Source organism: Hippopotamus amphibius, chromosome 8 (assembly GCF_030028045.1).
Source record: "Hippopotamus amphibius kiboko isolate mHipAmp2 chromosome 8, mHipAmp2.hap2, whole genome shotgun sequence".
NCBI classification, from domain to species: domain Eukaryota; kingdom Metazoa; phylum Chordata; class Mammalia; order Artiodactyla; family Hippopotamidae; genus Hippopotamus; species Hippopotamus amphibius.
In genome coordinates, this window is record NC_080193.1 from 88,621,761 (window position 1) to 88,646,554 (window position 24,794).

The 24,794-nt window shown below is 53.8% G+C and overlaps 1 protein-coding gene across 4 annotated transcripts; it reads right to left on the reverse strand.

Moving 5' to 3' along the window:
* Positions 1 to 379: 379 nt before the first annotated feature.
* On the reverse strand, positions 380 to 21,515 carry LOC130859049 (probable hydrolase PNKD). Of its 4 annotated transcripts, none has more exons than XM_057746303.1 (9): positions 21,313 to 21,515; positions 6,571 to 6,686; positions 6,325 to 6,437; positions 5,631 to 5,689; positions 4,843 to 4,935; positions 4,307 to 4,470; positions 3,512 to 3,598; positions 2,509 to 2,624; positions 380 to 2,287 (listed from the first exon to the last, which is right to left on the reverse strand). In XM_057746303.1, exons 1-9 carry the CDS (start codon positions 21,471 to 21,473, stop codon positions 2,114 to 2,116), a joined length of 1,083 nt encoding a protein of 360 aa, XP_057602286.1. In that variant the 5' UTR covers positions 21,474 to 21,515; the 3' UTR covers positions 380 to 2,113. The 4 variants fall into 4 exon arrangements, with proteins under 4 accessions (XP_057602286.1, XP_057602284.1, XP_057602287.1 ...); XM_057746301.1 differs by lacking the exon at positions 21,313 to 21,515 and adding an exon at positions 15,528 to 15,965; XM_057746304.1 differs by lacking the exon at positions 21,313 to 21,515 and adding an exon at positions 13,323 to 13,593.
* Between the last annotated feature and the right edge of the window lie 3,279 nt (positions 21,516 to 24,794).

Genomic DNA, 24,794 nt, shown 5'->3' on the forward strand with positions numbered 1-24,794 from the left:
ATGTTAAAGTTTAACTCAAGATCGTCGCCTTGGACTGCCAACCTGGAGCCTGGCTCTTCGTTAGAGAGGTGTTAAAGACAGGCCAGCGTCAAGGCCTTGCCCTTGAAACGTCTTCACTGCTACACGGTGACCATGTGAAGCTAAGTCCCCTGTGGCCAGAGGTACTCCTGTGCATCTCAAGCTTTGGAAAACACTGAGGTAAGCAAATCGTAAACCCTGGACAAATGCTCACGAGCCATGGAAGGATTTATTTATAGCATTGTTTCTGCCCAAAGCTCTGGAAGAGCAGTCACTCCAAGTAAGCAAGAACTGTGGCCCAGACAGGAAAACGGAACAAGCAATAAAGACAAGTCCACTGAGGGATCAAACCATGGTTAAATCATTCATTCATTCGACATTTATTGAGCGCCTACTGTGTGCCAGGCACCGTGCTAGGCGCAGAAATACAGAGATGCATACGATACAGTCCATGCCCTGAAGGTTCACAGTCTAGGAGGGGAGACAAACATGTAAACAAGTAAAATACAGTGTGATAAGTGCCATGAGAGAAGCATTTACAAAGAGCAGAGGTAGCCTGGAGGGGGAGGGGCATGGGGGTGGTCTTCCGAGAGGAGGGGGCTTTTGAGGGGGGCTGTGAGAGATGAATAGGTGTTTGCCAGGCAGACAAGGCAGGAGGAGTGGGGGAAAGGCATTCCATTCTGAAGAAACAGCATGAGTGAAGGCACAGAGGCATGAACTGCACACCTGGAGGGGCAGGGAACTCTATTCTGGAGGTATTGCTAGAGTTGGTACCAGAGGCTGTGGCTGGAGAGGGAGGCAGAGGCAGGATGATGAGGGGAAACTGAGGGCAGGGGGCATCTCGGAGGCTCCCCAGAGGGCAGGAGAGCCCGAGGGAAGGCTTCGACCCAGGAAGAGAAGGCTCCTAGCTGACCCAAGGTACGCCTGCTTGAGGACCATCGGAGTCCTCACTGCAGCCCCAAAGGGGCCTGGACCCAGGGCCAGAGGAGGAGCTGAGCCGAGGGAGGGCTGAGCAGAGGGGAAGGGCCCAGGCCTGGGGTCCTGGAAGCTGCCACTGACTCGAGAGCTGTCTGTTCCTGGGCTTCCGATGTCTGCTCCCCGCTGTACAGAGCCCCCGCTCCCAACATGATGGGGCCAAGGGCCAAACGAGAAATGACATGGGACTGTCCTCGGCCAACTGCAAAGGGCCAGATGAATGGCTTTGCTAACTAAAAGAGGAAAGGGTCAAGGATAAAGCAGGAGTTCCTAAGAACAGAGGCCATAATGAGAAAACCACAGTGGCACTGGTGAACAGTGGCTTTCTGGTCCCCTGGGAAGGAGGGGCCCTGTTGGCCCAGGGCAGGGGCAGAGGTCAGCGGGCAGGACCAGGCCAGCTGTGCAGGGAGCCTGTGTGACCTACAAGACTGTAGCACTGCAATCCCAGCCTCCTGGTGTCTCCTCAGCCTGCGGTCAAGTTTCCTTGGCAACCAGGACCCTCTCCGTTCCAGGCTGTAGGGGAGTCCCTGAGGCAGAGATTGTCCACAGCCAGGCTTTCAGCCCTCTCCTCTTTATCAGAAATGGCTCTGTTTGAAAAATGCCTTCATGGGGGCCGGGTGGGGGTGGAGCAGGGAGGCAGCAGGAAGAGGGGCAGAGTCTCCGTAAAGCAGAGCCCAGGTGCCCCTCTGAGTGACCACTTTTCCAAGACACCACACCTCAGGCCACTTTGGGGGAATGAGTTTCTTTCCCAACCCTGAATGGGAGGAGGCGGAAGATGGACACAACCTGTTCATGGCTCCTGCTGCCCTGAGTTTAGAGGCTCCGTGTCCTCCCTGCCATCGCAGGAACGGGGCACGGGAGGGGAGCCTCCCAGGGAGCTCTGTCCTCGATGACTCAGCCTCACCCCATGGAGTCCCCAAGCCTTCGATCCGCCCCCTTCCTCTCGGTCTCAGGGTCTCATCGCCTTGTCCCTCCTCTCCCCCGACCAGTGTCGGGGAGCGGTGCCCACTGACGGGCCGATGGAGGTGGTGGTGGTAGCCGTGAGAGGGGTGGCGTGCTGTGGGCGATGCTGGGCGGCCTCCCCACCACGGGCGGTGGGCTGGGCTGGGCTGGGCTGGGGTCACTTGCTCTTGTGTAGGTCCTTCAGCTGGCGGAGCTTCTCCAGGAGCTGGGCTCGGGAGTGGCCGTCGTCCCCTGTGGGGCCTGGGCCTGACCCCAGAGCCTCCTGCAGCACCAGGCAGTGCGTCCTCAGGAACGGGTTGTAGGAGCGCTCCTCCCCCAGGGTGGACGGGCACTGTGGGAGGACAGGCACCTGGGTTTGGTGGGGAGACTCTGGAAAAGAGACCCAACAAGGGAAGCTCCCCCCAGCCCCCTACCCCATCCCGGGGTCCAGGAGTTCTCACGGGAAGGCCCTTGTGTGGGGAGGGGCCTGCAGGGCCCTCAGAGCCCGGCTCAGCAGTGACAGGATCTCCCTGGGGAGTGCCCTCGGCCCCTCCTGGACCCCACGTGCCGCACCGTGCTCTTGCGTTCCATTCGCTGCCTCTGCACCCACTGCATCTTCCTCTCCCGGGCCAGGTTCTCGGGCTCCACCACGCCCGCAAAGCCCAGGTTCTCCTCTGCGTATTCATGGCCTAGGGATGGCCATGGGGGCCGAGATAGAGCGGGGAGTGAGATGGGTGCCTATGGGTCGCTGACGACCGGGGAAGAGGGGCAGTGCTTCCAGAAAAGCCCTAACCACATGGAGCTGCTTCTCTAAATGTGGGCACAAGTCAGCCACAAGTAAAAAGGCAGAAGCAGTTCCAGGGGGAAACCACCAGACCTGGAGCCAGAAGACCTGAATTCTAGCCCCATCTGGCTCTGCCCAGCTGTGTGACCTCAGTCAAGCCATGGTACTTCTCTGAGCCACAATTTTCTCCTTTGGCAAGTGGGGAAAATTATAATGCCACTAGAATCTTCTGTGCTCCTGGTCCCTGGAACAGGGCCTGGTACACATTGGGTACTCTATAAAGTATTTGTCAAATGAATGAATGGATGAATACATGTTCTGAGGGTTAACTGAGATATTAGAAACTATGGATATGCGATGTACACACATATGTACATACGAATGGCTGGAGAGTCCACATATGTGCACAGGGAAGAGGCATGTACCCTGTGCGGAGACGGATGCAGGCAACGACTCGTGCAGAACGGATTTAAGACTTCTCCTCTTTGCTCATTAAGCAACGTCTATTTTCTGTTCTAGGCTTCGGCTATGAAAAATCAGTCATCCCCTGGGGATGTTCTGGGGCCTACAGGGCTCCCAGGAGGCTGTGGGCTGGCTGCCCGGGGCATCTAGTATGAGAAACAGAGGCCTTACAGAGCCAGTGCTCCGAAAAGAAGGCCGCTCTGCCCCCACTGCTAAAGTTAAGTCCCAGGAGCCACCAGAGGTGGAGCTGTGTCGTCTCTGGGCCGGGAGCTGGGTTGGGTGGGACGCTGGGGGCGTGAGGGGCTGGGAGGAGAGGGAGGGGCACCTTACCGGGCCACAGCAGAGTGTCGTCCCCCAGCCCCAGCACGGTGTCCAGTGAGCTCAGCATGGTCTCTGCGGTGCCCTCAAAGGTCCGTCCTGGCAGGGTCAGAGGGTATGCGTAAGGTACAAGGATCACACAGCACAGTAAGGTACATGGAGGGGGTGGGGCCCAGCGTGTACAGGTGGGGCTGGTCACCAGCCCTCAGCTGTGCCCCTGCCATGCCCACTCCCTCCCTCTCCCTAGGAGCTGGGCCCAAATAGTCACCCCAAATCGAGCCCATTCGAAGGCCTCCATTGTACATATTGACATGTGGATGGAGAGGGAAGTGCAGAACCTTCAGGCTGGGTTCTATGGCCCCAAGCCCGATGGATGTAGGGTTGTTCTTTCCCATAGAGCACCTCTTTCTTTGCCTGTGCTGCCTTTAGGACTCCATGCAGCCTGGGACCTGTGATCCCCCCACCCACAGGATCACCCTCTCACTCAGGGCTTCTCAGGTTTTGGTAACGAGTCTTGGCAGTCACTGTATCAGAGAACCAGGCTCCACCCAGTGGAAACAAATGCCCTTCGAGGTCTGTACTCAGTTGCAGGCATCGTCTCACCCTGTCTATCCCCTGTGGGAAGTTGTGAGGATATAAGAGAAAAATCGAGGAAACAAAGGTGGGAGTAACTGCCAAGGCAACATGTGTGCTGAAACCAATGTTTTCATGCACTGCATGGGACCGTGGCTGTCCTTGGGCCCCTGCCCTGGCCTCTCTCCCTCCCTCTTGTCCCCCCTCCCCTCTCTTCCTTTCTGGGGGACTCACCACAGCCAGAGAGGAAGAGCAGGTCCCCTGAGAAGAGGCAGGAGGGACCCTTATAGGGCTCCCCGTCCAGCAGGTAGACCAGATGGCCTTGCGTGTGGCCAGGGGTGGCCAGAGCCCGGATATGAAGCCGTCCCACGCTAACCACATCTTGATGACACAGGGGACTGAGGAGCGAGGCAATTGTGGAGAGAAGGCACTAGAGCTTGTGCCATGCTGATCCTCCCTCCCTGGCCCTGCCCAGGCCCAAGGGAATGGGTGATGTGCGGGAGTGGGGGCTTCCCAACCAGAGAGAGAAGGCAGCCCCAGGGCCCAGGGCTTCAGATTCACTCCCTCCCGCTTCCTCTTTTGGGGACTATGGCTGGACCAGTGGGGGCGTGGGCAGCGGCAGTCTTCAGACGGGCTGTGATCTGCTCTCTACGGGCTGGGAAGAGCATCAGCAAAGATCCACCCGCTGGTATCCCTGAAACATGTGACTGAGGATGGGGGTAAGCGAAGGGGCCCACGAGGGCCACCCCATCCCCGGGTCAGGGACTTACTGGGTGAGGTAGGGGATGCCATCCTGAGGGCTCCCATACACCCGACAGTCTTGGTGCTGCCGGCTGAGGTCACGGTTCCCTCCACTGTGGTCCCTGTAGGATGGCAAAGACGGGCAGGGGCTTTAAGGGGCGACTGCACTGGGCCTCCTGCCTCCTTCTTCCCCAAGCATCTCCAGGTCTTTGAGCCCTGGGACTCATGGCTTCTGGACTGAAGCAAGCTGTCCATACCACTTCAGGCCTTGGGTCACGCTGTCCCCCTGCCCGGAATGTTGTCCCAACAACTTGCCACCCCTCCCCTCATCACCAACTAATGCCAACTGATCTTCTGGACTCTCAGCTCCAGGGTCATCAGCGTCTGATTCCTCCAAGTGGATCTGATCATACTTCACGTGGTGCCCTGCCCCTGTGCCCCATGCCAGCTGCCACAGTTGTACACTTTCATGCAGGGTTGTTTCCCCTGTTGGATTATAACCTCCGTGATGGAAGAGATCACAAGATTTGCCCATACCTGGCACTCATGCCCACACAGAATGAAAGACAAATGCCTGCCCTGCCCTCCTCTGGCGCTTCAGGAGCCTGATAAGTAGAGGAGTGGGAGACCTGCCCCTCCACCCGCCTCTGCTGGTGCCCCAGGGACTTCATGAGGCTGCTGCCCTCCCATCCTGACTTCCTGACCCTCAGCCCAGCCTGTTTCCACAGGACCCAGCTCTGGCAAGCTCAGGTGGGGCGAGGGCCGGCCAGAGAAGATGACCTGACCTGCACCAGACCCCCCCACCGCAGCCCCTTACCAGTGCTTGTGGGTGCAGAGGATGGCAACCAAGTTAACGCCCTCCTTTTCAATAGAAGCCTGGGGAAGAGAGGAGGCAGTGAGACTGAGGAGCAGGAGGTAGAGGGAGACAGGGGCGTGCCTGCTGGGAGGGACAAGAGGAGAGCAGGGAGAGACGAGGGAGAAGGAGGCTATGGAGCCAGCGAAGAAGGGGGAGGGGAAGAGAGGGCTGGGGGAAGCGGGGCAGCTGAGCCCCAGCATTGGCACGGGGGAGAGGGAGGCTCATGGAGCAGGGACACACACAGACACATGCGCACACAGAGACATGAGAAAAGGAGGGAATGATAAAGAGACCCAGACCCCACAGACAGGGGCGAGGACAGAAGAGCGAGGGTCAGAAAGGGGGCCACAGGGAGTGAGAGGCAGAAGGAAACTCCCCAGGCCCACAGCCCTGGGTCAGCACTGCTTTCCCTCTGGCTCTGATTCCCCGGCTGCCGCCCTACCCGCTTCCCCTGGCCATGCCCTGGACACTGACCCCCTCCCCATGCTGTGTTTGTGGGGGTCTCTGTGTGTACGTGTGTGTCAGGGTCTGTGTGTGAGTGCGCACGGAGGGGGCACATCCCCTTAGCAGAGGGCAGGGTCAGCCTCTCTCTAGCAAGGAGAAGCTGCCAGTTCCCAAGGTGGCCCCAGGCACCCCTGCCCCCTCCTGCCCTCACCTGTACAGCTTGAGGGTCTGAGGGGTCCACAGCCACAGCCAGCCGGGCCTGGGTGTCGATGATGAGGTAGCTGTAGTTGTCCGAGAGGACGGGGATGGGAAGCACCTTCACTCCTGAGGAACAGAGATGGGTTGTGGGTGGGGTGATGGAGCAGGGAGCCCAGCAGGGATATAAGATGGGGAATAGGAAGGGAGGGTGGGTGGGCAGAGCTTGGGGCGATGCTGACCCAGGGCGGCCAGAGCTCACCATTGAAGAGGCGGGGCTGGGTTCTGGAGTGGCCTTTGGGGTAGCGATTCCGAGCCCGGCGCAGCTGCTGGCGGTAGAAGAGGTACCCAAGCCAGGTGCGGGTGTACAGGCTGTACCTGCAGGGTGGGACGTCTGTGCTCAGCCCTGCCCCTCGAGCCCGGGCCTTCCGTGGAGCCCAGGCCCCACGTCTCCACTCCCTCAGCCACCCCCTGAGTCAATGCAATTCCGCCATCCACTTATCGTGCGCTGACTGCCCTGCTCAGCGCTCAGGACGAGATGGAGAACGAGACAGACATACCCCCAAGCTCACGCTCACCAGGCAAGATGTGAACTGAGGGATTCACAGAAGAGGGGCAAGGGGGACAGGTTTATTTGGTGAAGGGAGTACAGGAGTTAGGAAGTTGGAGTAAGGTGGGAACCATATTTCAGGAAATATTGCAGCCGTGGATGGCAATCATGCATGGGACTTGCTGAAGACCAGATCCCTCAGCCCCCTTCCAGCACTGGAGACTCAGCCCGTCTGCAGTGGTGCCCGGGCTTGCGTTTCTAACAAGCCCCAGGTGATGCAGATGCTGCTGGCCTGGGGACCACAACTCTGAGAACAACTGGGGTAGAGGAAACAATAGGCCAAGGCCCTGAGGCAGCAGACAGCAGGGCTTACGTAGGGAAACTGTAGAAAGTTCTGTTTGGTGGAGGAAGCAGGCAGAGGTGAGGCTGGATGGGCTAACCACAGTCCCTCCCTCCGCCCGCCACCATTCCAGGCCATCCCAGGCCACACAGTGAAAAGGGGGCACAAGGAATGGAGGGGACTTGTGAGTGACAGAGTCCTCCAAATATAGGATGCCAGCACACAGGCTGGCTGCACAGCTGTGCAAGCGGCAGTCACGGAGGGCCCCACACTCGGTGTGATGCTGCTGTCGCCATCCTGGAATTCTTAATGATTGTCTCTTTGAACCTACGTCTCATAAGTGAAGTCCGATGGGACGTGCGCTGCAGCGGAGGTGATACACAGAACACGGGTCTGCCCCATCCTTTGCTGCCCCTCCCCACATACATCGCGTTTGCAACGGCCACGAGCACAGAATTCTCGTGGACCCACTACGTACGGGAATTCAAGACTCAAGGTGAGTACAGGAGAGTGTACATCTACAGTTGAGTAAGAGGGGGGGACACTGGCTGGCCTGAGAGGCCACGCTTTTGGTTCAAACCAGAATGTGCTTTGAACGTATCAAGAAGGCAACGGTGTTCTAAGAAACATAAATGAGGAAGGAACCCTACGGCGTCCTTTCTTATCGAGTTACTTCCCTGTATGACCCCACCACTGATGCTGCAAATAATGCTACAAAAGGAAAGGGAGAGAGGTAACAGATCTGTCCTTTTTCTTCTGGTCCTGCCTTGCTCATCGATAAGCTGAAGGCGGAGAGAGCTGGTAGAATGTGCATATATCAAGAAGTGGAGCGGAAACAGCTGAGTTAGCTCTGTGCCACATTTCCATTGCTCTGGTAAGAACATAACACATATCTGTGTACAAGCTGAGAAAGGTGAGTTATGTAGTTTCAGTGATCCCACACATGAGTCAAATGCTCTTACATTTGCATTTAAAAACTGGCATTGTTGGGACTTTCCCGGTGGTGCAGTGGTTAAGAACCCACCTGCCAGCTCAACAAGAGAAGCCACCGCAATGAGAAGCCCATGCACCTCAACAAAGAGTAGCCCCTGCTCTCCACAACGAGAGGAAGTCAGCGTGCAGCAACAAAGACCCACCGCAGCCAAAAATAAAAATAAAAATAATAAAATAAAATAAAATGGCATCGCGGGACTTCCCTGGTGGTGCAGTGGTTAAGAATCCGCCTGCCAAACAGGTGAATGGATAAAGAAGATGTGGTACATATATACAATGGAATATTACTCAGCTGTAAAAATCAATGAAACTGGGACATCTGTAGAGACACGGATGGACCTAGAGACTGTCATACAGAGTGAAGTGAGTGAGAAAGAGAAAAACAAATATCGTATATTAACACATATATGTGGACTATAGAAAAATGGTACAAATCAACCGGTTTGCAAGGCAGAAATAGAGACACAGATGTAGAGAACAAACATATGGACACCAAGTGGGGAAAGCGGGGAGGGTTGGGGGGGGGAATGAATTGGGAGATTGGGATACCAAATAGTACACTCTAAATATATGCAGTTTATTGTAAAACATAAAAAATTAAAAACAAACAAACAAAAAAGAATCCGCTTGCCAACACAAGAGACATGGGTTCGAGCCCTGGTCCAGGAAGGTCCCACGTGCCTTGGAGCAACTAAGCCCGCGTGCCACAACTACTGAGCCCGCGTGCTGCAACTACTGAAGCCCGTGCACCCAGAGCCTGTGCACCTCAATAAGAGAAGCCACTGCAATGAGAAGCCCGTGCACCGTAACAAAGAGTAGCCCCCGCTCACCACAACTAGAGAAAGCCCAGAAAGCCCGCACAGCAGCAAAGACCCAACACAGCCAAAAAATAAATAAATAAATAAATAAAATAAACCTTAAAAAAAAAAATTGACATTGCATGATATATAATGAATGGCATAATTCATGCTAATCATTAAGATTTTAAATATTCCTCTACTCAGAACGACATTAAGCAGCAAATTGAAAACATCACAGCAGGACTTCCCTGGTGATCTAGTGGTAAAGAATCCACCTTCCAATGCAGGGGATGTGGGTTCGATCCCTGGTCAGGGAACTAAGATCCCACATGCCCTGGGGCAACTAAGCCCATGTGCCACAATTACTGAGCTCCCCTGGCTCAACAAGAGAGAACGCATGTCGCAAACTTTAGAGTTCATGCGCTCTGAAGACCATGCTCCACAACTAGAGAGAAAAAAACCCCACACACCAGAACTAAAGAGAAGCCTGTGCACCACAACGAAGAGCCCACGCACCACGAGGAAAATATCCCACAGGCCTCAACCAAGATCCTGCATGCTGCAACTAAGACTCGACCCCCCAAAACATAAAGAAAATTAAAAACAAAACCAAAAAACATCACAGCCAGTCAAGAGAGAGACTGTAGAAGGAAAGGCTTTATATTTTAGTACCTTACCTGCCACCTCTTTCCTGCTTTTTGAGCAAGGGGCTCCAAGTTGCATTTCACCTGGGCCCTATGAAGTATGGGCGGGAGCTGTCTCAGGCCCCCGGCTCTAAGGAGGGTGACTGAGCCTGTGGTGTGTGCGGGGTCGGTCAGTGCTTAGGGTTACATGGCAAGGTAGTCAGAGAAGGGCATGGCATTCTGGCTGATTAAGCCTGAGATAGAAAAGTTGAGGTGGGGATGGGGACAAAGGACCCTCAATCCCTACAGAGGTTTTCTGTGTCTGTGTGGAGGAGGGGGCAGGGGCAGCCTCTCTTCAGGCCCCTCCGGGAAGAGCGAGCTGATCTGTCTGCAAACAATTTGATCAAAACCAAGCATATTTGGACTTCCTGGGTGGCTCAGTGGTTAAGAATCTGCCTGCCGATGCAGGGGACACAGGTTTGATCCCTGCTCCAGGAAGATCCCACATGCCAGCGAGCAACTAAGCCTGTGTGCCACAACTATTGCGCCTGCATTCTAGAGCCCGTGAGCCACAACTATGGAGCCCATGTGCCGCAACTACTGAAGCCCACGCACCTATTGCCCATGCTCCCCAATAAGAGAAGCCACGGCAATGAGGAGTCCGTGCATCACAATGAAGGATAGCCCTTGCTCACCACAACTAGAGAAAGCCTGTGTGCAGCAACGAAGACACAACATAGCCAAACAATTAATTAATTAAACGAACAAAAAACCAAGCATATTTCCATGACAATTTTGTCGAAACAATTTAGCTACAGGTGAATCATGGCTGTCCGGCTCTGTGTGCCCAGGCACTTATATTAACTGGGAATTTTGACGTGCTGTGGAGGGGTTCTACCATCTTTTATGTGTCTTTGTGTCTGTTTTTCATAGGCCTGTTTTTGTTTTATTTTTAAACCCATTTTCGGCCACTTCCTACTTCCACTCATTCCCATATTTAGCGAGGCCTTTGCTCTTAGCCTGCTCTGGGCACACAGTGAGTAAGGCAGAGTCCCTGCCTTTTTGCGGCTTATATTCTAGTGGGACACACGGGACAGTAAACATACTGTCAAGTGAAGATGACAAAATAAACAAGGCAAAATAACAGAGCATGAGGACAGGAGCTGCTATTCTAGATTTGGTAGTCATGGAAGGCCTCTTTGAGGAGGTGACATTTCCAAGAAGTAAGGGAACTGGCCGTGTGAGAATCTGGGGAAGGCTACCAAGAACCGGCAAGTGAGAGGTACAAAACCCCCGGAGGGAGAGTGAGAGCTGGAGGGAGCTGCTCAGTTTCTCCTTTCTCCCTGCTGTGCTGCTGGAGTAACAAACACTTGGTACAACACAGATGCCCAACCAGAGGGGATGGGTTGGAGCACTGGACTCTAGGCCAGAAAAAGAATGTTAGGGGGATAATGTGTGAAATTTCAGTAAAGTCTGGAGAGTAACTAATAGTTTGTATGGACATTAATGTCTTGGTTTTGCTAACTGTACTATGGCTATGAAAGATGTTCACATTCCTGGGAGCTGGGTGAGGGGTATATGGGAATTCTTTGTACAAATTTTGCAAACCTGGAATGATTTCAAAATGAAAATTTTAAAAATAAATAATAAAATCACCCTTTCCTCTGTGCTGGATACCACCCCACGTCTATGCCCAGAGTCCTGTGCCTGACTTCCTTTCTTCCTACCTAGGCTTATGGTAAGTGCAGGGGCTCTGGCAACAAAATCTCTGATCTAGTCATGGCTTGGGCCATCCTTGGTCGGAGACCCTGAGCAAGTCAATGGTCTCACAGATCAGGCTTCTCATCTATAAAATGGCGATACCACAACTTACTCCTGCAGGACTATGTGAGGATTAAGTGACATAAAACAAGATGACAAATGTTAACATTCTCCAGGGCCTGATGGGTGGAAGGTGTTTAGCAACTGCTGTTTCCTTCCCAAATTCAGCCGGGCACCCCTCATAGCTGCTAGAACATGGCAATCCAGATCTGGGAGGGACCGGTAAACATTCCCCGTCCTCCCTTATCGGAGACATTATACGTGCTTTGTCCTCCAACAAAGGTCAAGATGCACAAGGGCAGGGACTGTGCACTAAGAAGCTGCAGTAAACAAGGCCCTGCTCTTTCATTGGATTTATCCAGCAAATATTTACTGCACATGCTGGACAGGGTGCAGATGGCAGAGAACAAGGCAGATGGCTCCTTGCCAAGACAGCGAGAGGAGCAGCCACCAGACACCGAACTGGAAAACAAAACAATCAACAAGCAAGCGGTTAACTGTCGTGGGAAAGGAAGATGGTCTTACTGTAGACAGGGTGGTGGGGGAAGGTCCCTTCTCTGAGGGTTACACTTGAGCGGTGAATAGACAGATGCGGGGGCCAGCAGTGCAGACTGCCTGGGGGTCGCAGCATCAGCACCCCAGGGGGCACATTCTAGGAGCTGCCAGGAGGTCTCGAAGTCTCGAGACAGAGAAGGGGTCAGCGAGGTGCACAGGCGCCAGGCCATGCCGAAGGGGTGGAAAACAGCCGATGGCTGGGGAAGCATATGATCTGACTTCCTTTTTTAAGAGCTTGCTCAGCTGCTGTGCGGAGGGTACAGTGAAAGGAAGCAGAGTGGAAGGTGGCAAGCAAACTGAGTCACTCAGTGGGGGAGATGACGAAGGCCTGGCCTAGAGGGGATGTTGGAGATGGAGAAAGGTGGGGGTGGATGCCAGACCCAAGATCTGTGCTGGCCGGGGTAGCCCTTGTGGGCCTGAGGTCTGGATCACTGTGCAGAGCAGCGGGAGGGGCCTGAGGACCTAGTGGCGCTGGGTCCTTCTCTCCAGGCCTGGTCCTTCCCTGACAATGAATTTCTCATGACTTTCTCAAGTCCCTGAGCTCCGGCTCCTCCTCCATCAGCTGGTTGGCTGTGTCACAATCACCAGGGCCCATAACCATGCTTGTCAGCTCTTCCTCCTGCTGCCTCTCTTTCTGGGAAAGGCCCCGTCATCCTCCTAGTTACACAACTTGGGTGCCCATTTAACTCTTTCCCCAGCACACGCAACCCAGACAGGATTCCTCTCAAATTCACTTTCCAGCCACCTCCCCAACACAGGCACACCCCTGGGGACAGGCCCTAGAAGCTCTTAGGAAGGCCCTTATGAAAGCCTCCTTGATCCAGCTCTCGGCCTCCGAACCAAACTGCAAAGCACTGGCAAACGTTTAAGTTCCCAAAGCACTGCCTTTGTGTGCTGCTCCTGCTCCAAAGCCTTCAGTGGCTCCCCACTGCTGGTAGGAGTGTCCAACCCTCAGTCAGGCCCTTTGTGGACTGAGAAGAGGCAAGTCTCTGCCCCTCCCCCCATACGGCCCAGTGAAAACCTTATGTCCCAAGAGTGAACAACCAGACACCCCTAAATGTTCGTCAACGGCACAGCGGATAAATAAGTAGTGACAGACTCAGACCATGGAAAGCCAACCAGGAAAGCGAATGATCTAGAGCACCAGCTCTCAGTCTGCACAAAGCTCAAACACATAACGTTGAGATAACAGACATGCCACAGAGAAAACAGATAACCTGACAATATTTATCCAAAATGCCAAAGCATGCAAAACCATCCTTGGTATCGTTCAGGGATACAGACGTATGTAGTAAAAGAATAAAGGCCGCTGAAGGGATGGTCAACACTCACATTAGCAGGGTTTCCTCAGGGAGAGGGAGGCGGGCTGGGGAGGTGGGCACCGGGCTTCACACAGTCTATATAATATTTTCTTTCTTAAGCTGGGAGGTGGGGGGATTGTCGTATTATCTGTCTTCTTCCGAATGCCTGAAATAACTCATTAAAATTTCAGTCCTGCCTGGCTCCCACAGGTTTCAGCCTGGAATACCCTCTGGGCCTTTCTACTTACTGGAACCCTAAGCATCCTTCAGGGCTGGGCTTAAACCCGGCTCCTGATTATCCCAGCAGAAAGCCGCCTTCCCCTTCTTCTGGGGCGCTCAGCCTCTCCCTGAGCCTCCAGGAGCAGCAGAGCCCTGCAGCGGGTGGGCCTTACCAACGTCCACCTGGCGCCCTAATCAGTGCCGTGCAGGAGGCAGGCGGTCACCAGCCTGCTCCTCATGGCTCCTCTGCACCCCCGTGGCTGCCCCCAGCAGTAGCCCAGCACAGAACTGGGAGACTTACAAAATGCTGGTTTAGTAACCAGGAAAGGCAGGGCAAGGCCAGGCATGCAGGTCTTAAAGCGGATTATCAACACGGCGGCCCCACCCAGCTGGCCCCCTGCCAGGCTGGCGGACCCTGTGAAGCCCAGTGGGGGCATCCAAGGCCCAAGTGATAGCTACCTCTACCCCTGCTCTCCCCTCTCCACCTCACCTGCCTGTTTCCAAGTCCCTCCCCTCTCCCGGCTGTACCCACAAGGCAGAGCAGGGTGCTCTGCTAAGCAGGTCACCTAGACCCAAGGGCATGGGTGGGACTGTGTCACTGGGCACAAAATCCCAACTTCTCCGGCCCTGGGGTTTGGACCCAGGCCCCCTAAAGTGGAGGAGATGAGGGAGAGCAGAGAAAAGGGGGTCTGAAGATGGGTCCATAGCCCTGGCTCTGCCCACATAGGTTAGAGCCTCTCTCCGAAGCCCACTGACCTCATCTTTAATACTAATGACTTTTCCCACGGCTTTCCTAGACCCCACCTGTGAGCTAAGTGCCTCCCATCAATTATCTCCCGTCATCCTCTAAGCAACCCTGAGGCAAGTATCATTATTTCCTCCATTTTAGACATGGAGACCAGAGAGGTGGGAAGGGATTTGCTCAAGATCATAGAGCAGTGAGCGGTCAGGCAGAGATTCACCCGCGGCAGTCGGCTTGGAGTCCGCACACTTAACTGCTGCAAACCTCAAATAAGGGGGTAGGATGAGATGAGTGGGCGTGAACTATTTTGGGGCAGACCCAACTCCTTTGAGGGCCTTTGCTGGGAAACTGATTTGCCAGGGTGGTTACATTGTCCCAGACACACAGCCCAAGATCTGGCATCTGCGACCTCCTAGTTTCAATCTCTTTGAGACACAGACCCCTTTGAATGCTGTGAATTCTCTCCCCAGAGATACCTGTAGCTCTCAGGAGAAGACCCCTTCCAGTTTAGGCTCTGCCATTCTCTACCCTGGACTCACGGCTGGGTGGGTGGTTCCGCGGGGGGAGCATGGCGGGCCAGATGGAGAAGAGAATTCAGGGAAAAAGATGGGAAAATGCAAAAGTAAATGAGTCCCTGGGAAGAACCTGGCCTTCTATCTCCTAGCTCCCCGCAGAGCTGGGATGTTGGTGCCCCCTGCAATGGGGCCCCACAGCTTCCTTTCTTCTGTTGCCTGGGGCGAGAAGCAGGAACTCACTCCATGAGCCTCGGTTGCCCTCTCTGTAAAACCGAGTGCTCCTCCTCTCTGAACTGGCAGCTGAGCCCAGAAACGTCACACGACTTACAAGATGACAGTGACCTCCCCAGGGCCTGAGGTGGGATTCAGACTCCCTGCTATGGGGTACCCAAGCAGGGTCAGGCTGTGCCAGAACACACCAGAATGTGATCTGGGCGTGCTGGTGAAACAAACAGAGTTTGACCTTTTTCTCTTCTGCTTACCATCCCCCCTCCCCCACCGCCCCCACCCCCATCTGGATTCTGATTCAGCAGTTCTGGGGCCTGGAACTGCCCACCGTCACCTAACCAAAAAGAAAAGAAAGTCTCCTAATGGGTCCTCTGGGACCCAGGCGGGAGACAGAAACCCGGCTCTGCACGGCAGGGCTGGGGTGGGAGCAGCAGGCCTGCGGCAGCCGTGAAGGTGCCTGAGGGGCCCTCCCTGCGGGGTCAGGGCCGCAGGACACAGCACCCTCCACCCCAGCGAGGGGCCACGGGCATACCCTTCATTCCTCGCCTCACTGAACCGGAGTGTGGCTTCTCTGGTATCTGAGTCTGAACCTCCAGCCGCGTGGGAGGCCCCGGGGGACAGCTGGGGACTGTGAGACACAGCCCTTCCCTCACCCTCTTCTTTCGGCTCGCAGTGGAGAACACACAAAGGAGCTCTTCTTCTCCCCCTCGTCCCTCCAGCCGTCTTGCCATGCTGGGTAGCCCTGAGAGAGGCCTGGGGGCTGTCTGTCCCAGCTAGGCCCTGGCCCCAGACGCAACCAGCTGGACAGCAAGCCCAGACTGAGAGGCCTCTGGTCAGGGGGTGCTTTTGGCTTCTCCTCTCCTGCCCGCCCCCCGGAGACCCAGCTTTTCCCAGGCTTTGCATCCGACCAGCGACAGGCAATCTCTATGAAGCCAAATGGGAAATGCCTGTCTGAGGGCCAAGGGACCTGGATGGCCACGAGGACACAGAGTCCTACTGGAGGACAGCCTGCTCTGAGGTCTCTCAGGAACAAATTGAGCCACTAGATATTTTGTGCTTTCTCAAAACTGAGGAAACTGAAGAAGATAATGAGATAGCTAAAAAGGCCCTGGAGGGTGAAAGTGTCCCGAAGCTGCCAGCATGCCTTGGGGGGTAGGGGGACAACTTCCCTGTGACCAGGAGAGGGGTGGGGCCTGCTCCAGGTCAAGACACAGGCCTGACTGGGACACCACGGGTCCTGTGTCTATTGTCTCCACACCCAGGCCGGGTATGGTCCTCTAGGGTCCTCTGCAGACTTCGCCTCCTCTCTGGCCTTCACCATCTTTCCCAGGGGGGAGGAAGAGTGGCTCCTGAGGTCGCTCGGGGAAGACCGGAGGGACAAGCAGTGCTGGCGGCCTCTATGCTGAATCTCAGTCCTGGGCAGGAAGCCTGGACTATTTCTGTCTCCTTGCCTGAAATCCCAGGCCACCTGCCCAGACAAGCCTCCTGGGGTTTGATTGGTTTTGTCTGTTTTCTTTGGCTCTCCCTACCCCTTCCACCCCTCCCTTCCTCACCCCAATCCAGGCCCTCTTGATTCCGTCCCACTCCCTGGGCTAGGCCTGTGGGAGTCCAGTGGGGAAATCACACCTGTGCACACCTAACATGAGAACAAGCAAGAATATGCAATGAAAGCTCTAGGAGGGGAGACAGCGCCAGGGGTCACTCTGGAGGCAGAGATGAATTTTGACTGGGGAGGCTGGGCAGACTTCGTGGAGAAGATGTTACTTGGGCCAAGCTTTTTACTCATTCAAACATCCTTTAACGAGGGCCAGCTCTGTGCCAGGCACTGTTCTGGAAGCTGGGATACAGTAGTGAAAGAAGTTTCTTCCCTCATGTGGCTCTTACTCTGGTCGGGAGAGAAAACCAATAAACAATTGGCAAGTTGATATACAGGCTGTCATATGGTGATCTGTCCTGTAGAGAATAATCAAGGTAGAGAAACAGAGTGCAGGCGTGGGGGCCTTGCTCTTTTTACACAGGGTGGTCAGAGTAGGCCTCTCTAATAAGGTGAAATCTGAGCGGAGACCTGAAGGAAGCGAGGCACAGCCATGTGGCCATCTGGGGGAAGAAGGTCCTAGTGAGAGAGAACAGCGACAGCAGGGCTTGGAGGTGAGATTATCTCGGAGTGTTTGAGGAACAGCAAAGTGGCTGAAGCCCAATAAACAAGGTGAAGCGCATACGAGAAAAAAAAAAGTGAGGTGGGGGATGGGCAGGTCACTCAGGGCCTTTGAGCCATTCTGGAGGGATCTAAGCAGAGAAGTGACACATTTCTGACTTAAACTTTAACAGTTTCATTCTGGTTGCTAATGCTGAGTGTGCTTTGGGGGCACAGAGGCTGAAGGGAGCTGTCAATTTAGGAGATGAGGTAGGAGGTGACCGCAGGTTGGCCCAGGGTTGTAGCTGTGGAAGTGGGGTAAGGGTTGAGATTTTGGATGTATTTTGAAGATGAGCTTTGATGGAACAACATCTGATGTGGGGAGGAAGGTCTGGCAGGCTCCAGGCAGAAGCACAGCAAGAGCATAGGGCCTGGGGAAGATGGGATTGGGCAGGTCTGCAGGGGGCATGGGAGGGCCCCAAAGGCCTGGCTGAGGGTTGTGGACTCCATTCTGCAGGCAATGTGGCCTGGGGAAGGGGGCACCGACTGGGAGCCATCCAGCAGGGGGGCCACTGTGGATGTCAGCACTGCAGCTCTCCAGGCTCCCAAGGCTGCAGAAAAGAAAAAGAGCCTCTCTGCTCCCCTCCCGCAGGCTGTGTTGTGGATGGCCCAGCCCACCGCCTCTACGTGGCCTTTATTTGGGCCGCAAACAGGTGGTCATTCACTCAGCTCAGGACTCTTGCCACCCTTTGAAATCAAACCAGAGGTGTGGACTGGCCCCAGAGAAGGGCTTTCCCCTTGCAGAAGTGGAGCAAGCAAGGTTCGTCCTGGGACAACTGGTTTCACTTCGGTCAGGAGGTTCAAGAAAGATCCTCTATGCTTAGAAATGAAGAGGGGACTTGGTCAGGGAGGGTGGAAGGGCTCTGTCAGCTAGGACTGTCTATCCGCAGAGGCCGGCTGCCTTCCACGTTCTCAGCTCTGCAAGGCGCTCCCAGCCCCGCACGCACGAACCCAGCCTAATTCCCCATTCACTCCCCTCCCCCCTCTGCAGACAGGCTCTGCTCAGGGGCCCTTTCTCTACTCAAACCTCCTCAACTACCACTGAGAAGGCAAAGGGGCAAAAGGGAAAACTGAAGCGTGAAGCAGGGGTCACACACAGGGGAGCACACACTCCCAACCGCAGCCTCCTTAGGCACACCCTGTCACTCCTGGGGAACCTGCCACACCCTGCCAGTTCGGGTCCCTATTCACATGCTCCTCTCCCCAACTCCTTGAGAACGGCAGCGACCACACTCTGCTGATGGCAGTGATCCCACAATCCTGACCCAGGGCCGTTAGGAGGTCACTGAATGAACGAAGGGATGTGGGATTTCCTGATGGGTACGTTGTCCGCAGGATAGGCTCGGAAGACAGGAGTAGAAGCATGTAAGGAAGCTCAAAAAAAAAAAAAAAAAAAGTTAAGGGACTTCTCCGGCAGTGGTTAATAGTCAGCTCCACTTCTGGGAGCATCAGTTTGATCACTGGTTGGGGAACTAGGATCCTGTATGCCACATGGTGCAGCCAAAAAAAAAAAAAGAAAGAAAGAAAGAAAAGAAAGAAGTTGACAAGCCTTCCCAAAAAAAGCTACCTGGGCTCCTATTTAAAAAGAAAAAAGGAAGCTCCAGAAGGAGCCATGGCCCAGTGCCATGTATCCTCCCTCCCACCCATCCCCCATGCTACAGACTAAGCAAATGCTAACATTTCCTGAGCACTTACTACAAGCCAGACCCTGTGTAATTTTATTTGATCCTCACAGAAGCCCTGTGAGGTGGGCACTATCACCAGGCCCATTTTACAGATGCAAACAACTGAGGCACAGAGTTGCTGAGTTATCTGTCCAAGGTCACGTGGCTACTAAGCAATAAAGCTAGGATTCAACAGAAGATTTATCTGACCCCACAAGCTATGTACTTAACTACAACACACGCTACCTCCCAGGCCCTGCAGCGTCTCAAATGTGAGTGTCTACCTCAGATTAGCCCAGGTCAACCCTCCATTGTGCCCAGTTATCCCCATCCCAAGACATTGGTGGTTATGTTTGAGGAAAGCCCTTTAGAACACTGTCAAACACCAGTGAGTACTATTATTAATGATAACATCAACAATGACTCCTCTCCCAGCCACTACTTCCAATCTCCACTGTCTGCTTTCCAGTCCCACCAAAGAATCCTCTACTTGTGGCCCTCTCAAAACCACAGGTTTAGGGTGGAGTGTGCCCATGCGCTCTGCCCCTCCCATCATGTCCTGCCCCATCCCGTCCCCCTCCCTCTCCATCCTTCCTGGAGGCACCCTCACAGCATCGACACCTGCCCATTTCCCTCAGACCATTTCCTGCTAACTCCCCCTGTCCCTCCCAGCAGCCAGCAGCCTCTCCCCCGAGGGACTGGGCTGATTGTTTCCCAGACCCTGGAGGGGCAGGATCTGGGATTCTGATTCCAGGCACGCCCTTCTGCTCTGCAAATTTGGGGAGTTGATTCCAAGGCAACCTTGAAATCCAGCCACAGGAAAGCCCATGGAATAATGAATTTCAAAGAAGCTCTCTGAGAATTCCAAGTTTGAGGATTTGGAAACTGCCAGACCCCAAGTTCTAGGAACAGCCAAACCCTCAGGATTCTGAGGTGGCGATCTTGGGATTTTGATCTCAGGACTTCTGATTTCAGTCCCTTGTGGAAACTTTTCACGTCCTCAGGCCATTTGTATGATTTCAACATTACCAATTTTGAAAGCTAGAAGTAGATATACTTTTTTAAATCCCAAATATGAAGATATTTAAACATTCGTAAATCTCATTATTTTAATGCTATTTGCAGAGCAATACTTAGTATTATTGAGAATGTGACCAATGTTTGGGCTATTAGAGATGTGAATGCCCTAAAAGGCACAAACCCAAGATTCCCCCCCACCCCATGTTTGTCCAGTTTTTCCCCCACTGGGCCCTTCTATCTCTATGTCTTAGACTGCGCGTGAGCACAATCGCAGGGGTGAAGCTTCTGGGATATCTGGGGTGGTCAGGGAGGAAGGGTGAATTGTACAACAGTCTTCTCTGCAACTCAGGAAATTCCCAGCTTAGGTCCTCCCCCGAACCTGGCCTGGGGCCAGGGCTTCCACAGTTCCCAGCCCAACATCGCTGTCCTTCAACCGGGGCCTGAGGTCCTGCCCCTGGCGCTGCTGGCAGTTGGGAGGGGATAGAGACCCTAGGAAGCCTTCCTCTTGTGGCTCCTTCCCTGCCTCTTAGTGTCTCTGTGGCCCAGGAGGGAGTAGAAGTAGTAGTAAGGGAAGAGTGAGGACTGGGGTAGGGGTGGGGTGGGGGTCAGAAAGGAAAAAGTCATTGGAGGTCAGTGAACCGTCAACAGGTCAGGCTGAGTGATTTTTTTTTTTGGGGGGGGTACACCAGGTTCAATCATCTGTTTTTATACACATATCCCCGTATTCCCTCCCATCCTTGACTCCCCCCACCTCGAGTCCCCTCCACCCTCCCCGCCCTAGTCCCAGGCTGAGTGATTAGGGTCGGATTTCACAGCCTGGGGCTTAAGACCGGGGCCAGGGTGGTGGGGCGGTGGGGAGGGGGGATTGAAGAAAAGGGACAGACTGACCTACAGAGTTGGGACTCTCGCTTGGGACAGAGAGAGCTTACATTGAGTGGTGGGCAGTTGAGTGATGCGGAGAGGGACAGGGACACATGGAAGGAGTTAGCGGTTTCAAGTGAGACTTAGACGGTCTGAGACATTCCTTCTCTCCAGCACCTGCCCATCCGAGGAACTTGGGAGGGTGGGGGGAGCCCGGGCTCCTGCACCTGCTCTCTTTTTCCAGCTCCCTTGTCTCCAGCCCCTCATCTTGCTCTTTTCTCCAGAGGTCCTCTCAACGCCCCCTTTCTCGGGCTACCCTGGCCTGCTTTCTCCCACCCCCCTCCCCAAACAGCTTTCCCCAGCCCAACCCAGTTTTCCACCCCCAACTTCTCTTCCTCAGTCCCCCCAAATCAGTAGCGTCTCCAGCCTGCCTCTCCGATCGCTGTTCTCTGGCCCTGGATCCCCCAGCCCTAACCCCGTCAGAACCCCTAAGCCCTCCCCCGGCACTCCTCTTCAGTCCCCCTTTCCAACGCGACCGCTTTCCCGAGCCCCGCATCCCGCCGGAGCCCTGCACCAACCCGATTCGGAAGAGCAGCCGCTTGCTTCGCGCCATGAACAGGCCGCGGAGGGTCCGCCGCGCTCGGCAACTGCGGGGGCTCACGAGCAGGACGAGGACTAGGAGCAGCAGCCCGCAGCTGGCGACCCACAGCCACGACGCAGGCCAGCCTTGCCAAGCCATGCTGGGGGCAGGCGCCCGCGGCGGCCCAGGGGGCGGGGCGGGGCGTTGCTAGGCGACGGCTCGGCCCAGGCCCCCACGTGGGGAACCTGAAGGGTTGGGGACCCGCCCTCTGCACCAGCAAGCCAGGGGACTGGGGGCGTTCTGGCCCCGCCCCGCCATTGACTCGCGTTCCAACCCGCCCACTTGCCACCCTTGGCAGGCTGCACGCCCCGAATGTCACCGGGCTGGAGGCGGCCTGGCCCCGCCCCCGGCTGACAGGTCGAGAGGCGGGGCTGGAGCGGGCTTCTGATCTGCGCTAATCCTGGTATAAAATCGCCACAGTCCCAGGGCTCGGCCCCACACCCTCCCACCTTCCCCCAACGGGAACTCTGGGAGAGGCCCTGGAATGGTCATCTTGGCGGGAAACCATTGCCTCATAAACTTTTTCAGCTGGAAGGAACCTGGGAGATCACATGCATCAGCTGCCATTCATTTATTCATTCACTATATTACTTTTCTGTGTCCTCCTTTGTGCCAGGCACTGTGCCAGGCTCTGAGGATGCAAGGGTCAAAGACACAGTCTCTGCATTCCTGGAGTCTACAATCTAGAATCTAGCAGAGAAACAAACCAAATAAGCAAACAAATAAAATCGTATATGTATTTATTTATACTCATATATACGTGTATACCTACACATACATACCTACCTGTGTGTAATTACAAACTGCCGTGCTAGAAAGGAATCCAAGAGAGGACAGAGAGGGCCAATTTAGATGGAGGAGGGCCTCCCTGAGCAGGTGACATGTAAGCCATGCCCTGAAGGATAAGAAGAGACCTCAGAGGCGGAGGGAGTGATTCGACCAAGATTATACAGCAACGGATGACAAAGGCAGGACTAGGACCCAAGGTATCCCAAGTCCAGTGAGATTTCCACATCACTAACCCCCCACCCCACCCCCACCATACTGCCTTCCAAATGAGTTTCAGAAGTTGTTACGGTCAGTGGGTTGGAAGAAAATGTAAAGACAGGGGTGCTGACATCAAGAAATTTGGGCAACAGGGGCTAGGGCTGGGCTTCTTCTGGCTGCAGCCCTAGCTAGCCCTAGCGCAGCACAGGGAGGGAAGGAAATCTGCAAACAGTGAAGGTAGCTCTCTCTCCTGTACGGAGATGGTTGGAGAGGGAAGCAGGGGAGGCAGTGCTCTTGTCTTCTTCTTTTGCTCTTTTGGCTTTGGACTGTGCTCTGGCCTGAGAGAGGCTAGATAACCTGACCCCCGAACCACACATGTTCTCTCTCCCTCTCATGTACTCTGATTAGATAGCTGAATCTAAAGACGAGTCCCCAGCGTGGAGAGTATAGAGGTATACGATCATTACACACAATGAAGTAGAGGCCTCATTCCTCCCCCCACCTCCAAAAAGCCAAGAGATGGGTTAAATTACCCCCAAACTGAATTGTAATCCCAACATCTAATCCTGAGTTTCATTCATTAACCCCAGACATGAAGTTTCTCTTATGTGGATACATCTTAAAGGCCAGAGTTGTAGCCTGCTCCCTCCCTGTCTCCTTACCCACAATTCAGCTGCTTCTCAGTGCCTGGCACATAAAGGGCTCTCAATAAACAAGAATCAGATAGAATTGAATTAAACCCCTGTGTATGCTGCAGAAGGGGGGGGGGGTGGTTGACAAGACTGACAAGCTAGTTTGTAGAAGGCCTTTCTGAGCCAAGGGAGCTTGTATGTCTGTAAGTCTGCATCTATACATGCAAAGTGAAGAATTATAGAGCCTCATCAAAAGTCACCTTTCTGCAGGTAAGGCTGTGCCAGGCATTATATTGAGAAATTAAAACACAGTCCCTGTCTCCTGAAACAGGAAATGCAGACTCAAGCATGAGCCTGCAGAGATGCAGAGATAACTGAATCCTAAATCTAATCTCATGCTACACACACATTTACAAGATTACAGCTAATCATCCAAAATACATTTTATAAAATGCAGGGAGCTGGGCAGGGCTGGAGATAAGGAGTGAGAGTGGGTGTTTGGGGGAACTTATGCAGGGCTAGGAAGCCACCCTTCCTTCCCCTGGACTGTTCTGGAAGACTTCCAACATCTGCTCCAAATCTGCTTTAGTTTCACCTCCTCTCCCATGAGAATCTTCTGCCCCAGCCAGACTGATGCTTCATTATTCACCCTCTCCTGCACTTTATACCTGATAATATGTCACCGCTTGCAGACATTTGGCTTGGGGGCACTGCCAAGGTTAAGGTCTGCCTCTGCTTGGCAGAGCTTTTATTTTGCTGAGATGTCCTCTCATTATCCACAGTTGTTATTGGAAACCTCAGGCCCAGCTCCAGTTCCTTTGCTTTCAGCCAATATGCTTCTTAGAGGAAATGATTTCTGTGCCCACCCACCCCTCTATCCCTTTTCCTCACTCTATAAGTAAACTCAAGTATCTCCTTGCCTTAAAAACCTCCCTTGACCTTGGGTCCCTATCTAGATTCTATTCTGCCTTTATCTTAACACAACCTTGTTTCCTGAAAGGCTGCCTCTGTGGTTGCATTTCAGTTCTCGATTCTTCATCTCTCCCTGACTATGCACCATTTCCATGGAGGTGCAATATACTTCTCCTGCAACACTGATATTGGGCTTGACCTTGTGACTTGCTTTGGCCAATGTAAGGATACAAGCAGAGGTCTTAAATGTGCTATTATGGTTGAACTTGGTCTCTGTAGCCATTTCATGGTCTCATGGCCTTTCACCATGAGAACATCCCTCAGGTAGTTAGTTGCTGGTCTAAGGAAGAGTAAAAGACACATGGAGGCAAGCTGACTCCACTCACAGTTTGGAAGCCAGCCCAGCCCAGTAAAGCCCGCCTAGATGAGCTGAAACTCAGCCTGCCTACAGAAGCATGAATGAGAAGTACATGCTTATTGTTGCATGCCTCTCAGTTTTGGATTTGCTTGTTATGCAGCATTATCACACACTAGCTAACAGAGACAGTGGGAAGCAGAAAGATTAGTTATTAATGGTGCTGAAAGCAAAGAGTTTGGCTAACTGATCAGCTATTTGGAAAAGAGCAATTTAGACCGATGCTTCACAGAGTACACCAAAATAAATTCCTGGTGAATTAAAGTGTTAAGGACATAAAATTAAAACATGCCAAATTAGAAGAAAATTAAATACATGTCCAATCTCTGGATAGTGAAAGTCTTTCTAGGGCAGAAAGCAATAGAAGTATTTTTCTAATTTTCTTTAATAGGCATATGTTACTCAAACTCAGACAAAAAACAACAGATGGCTTAACAAGGGAAGGAATTACTCTTCTGGCTCCTTAAAAAAATT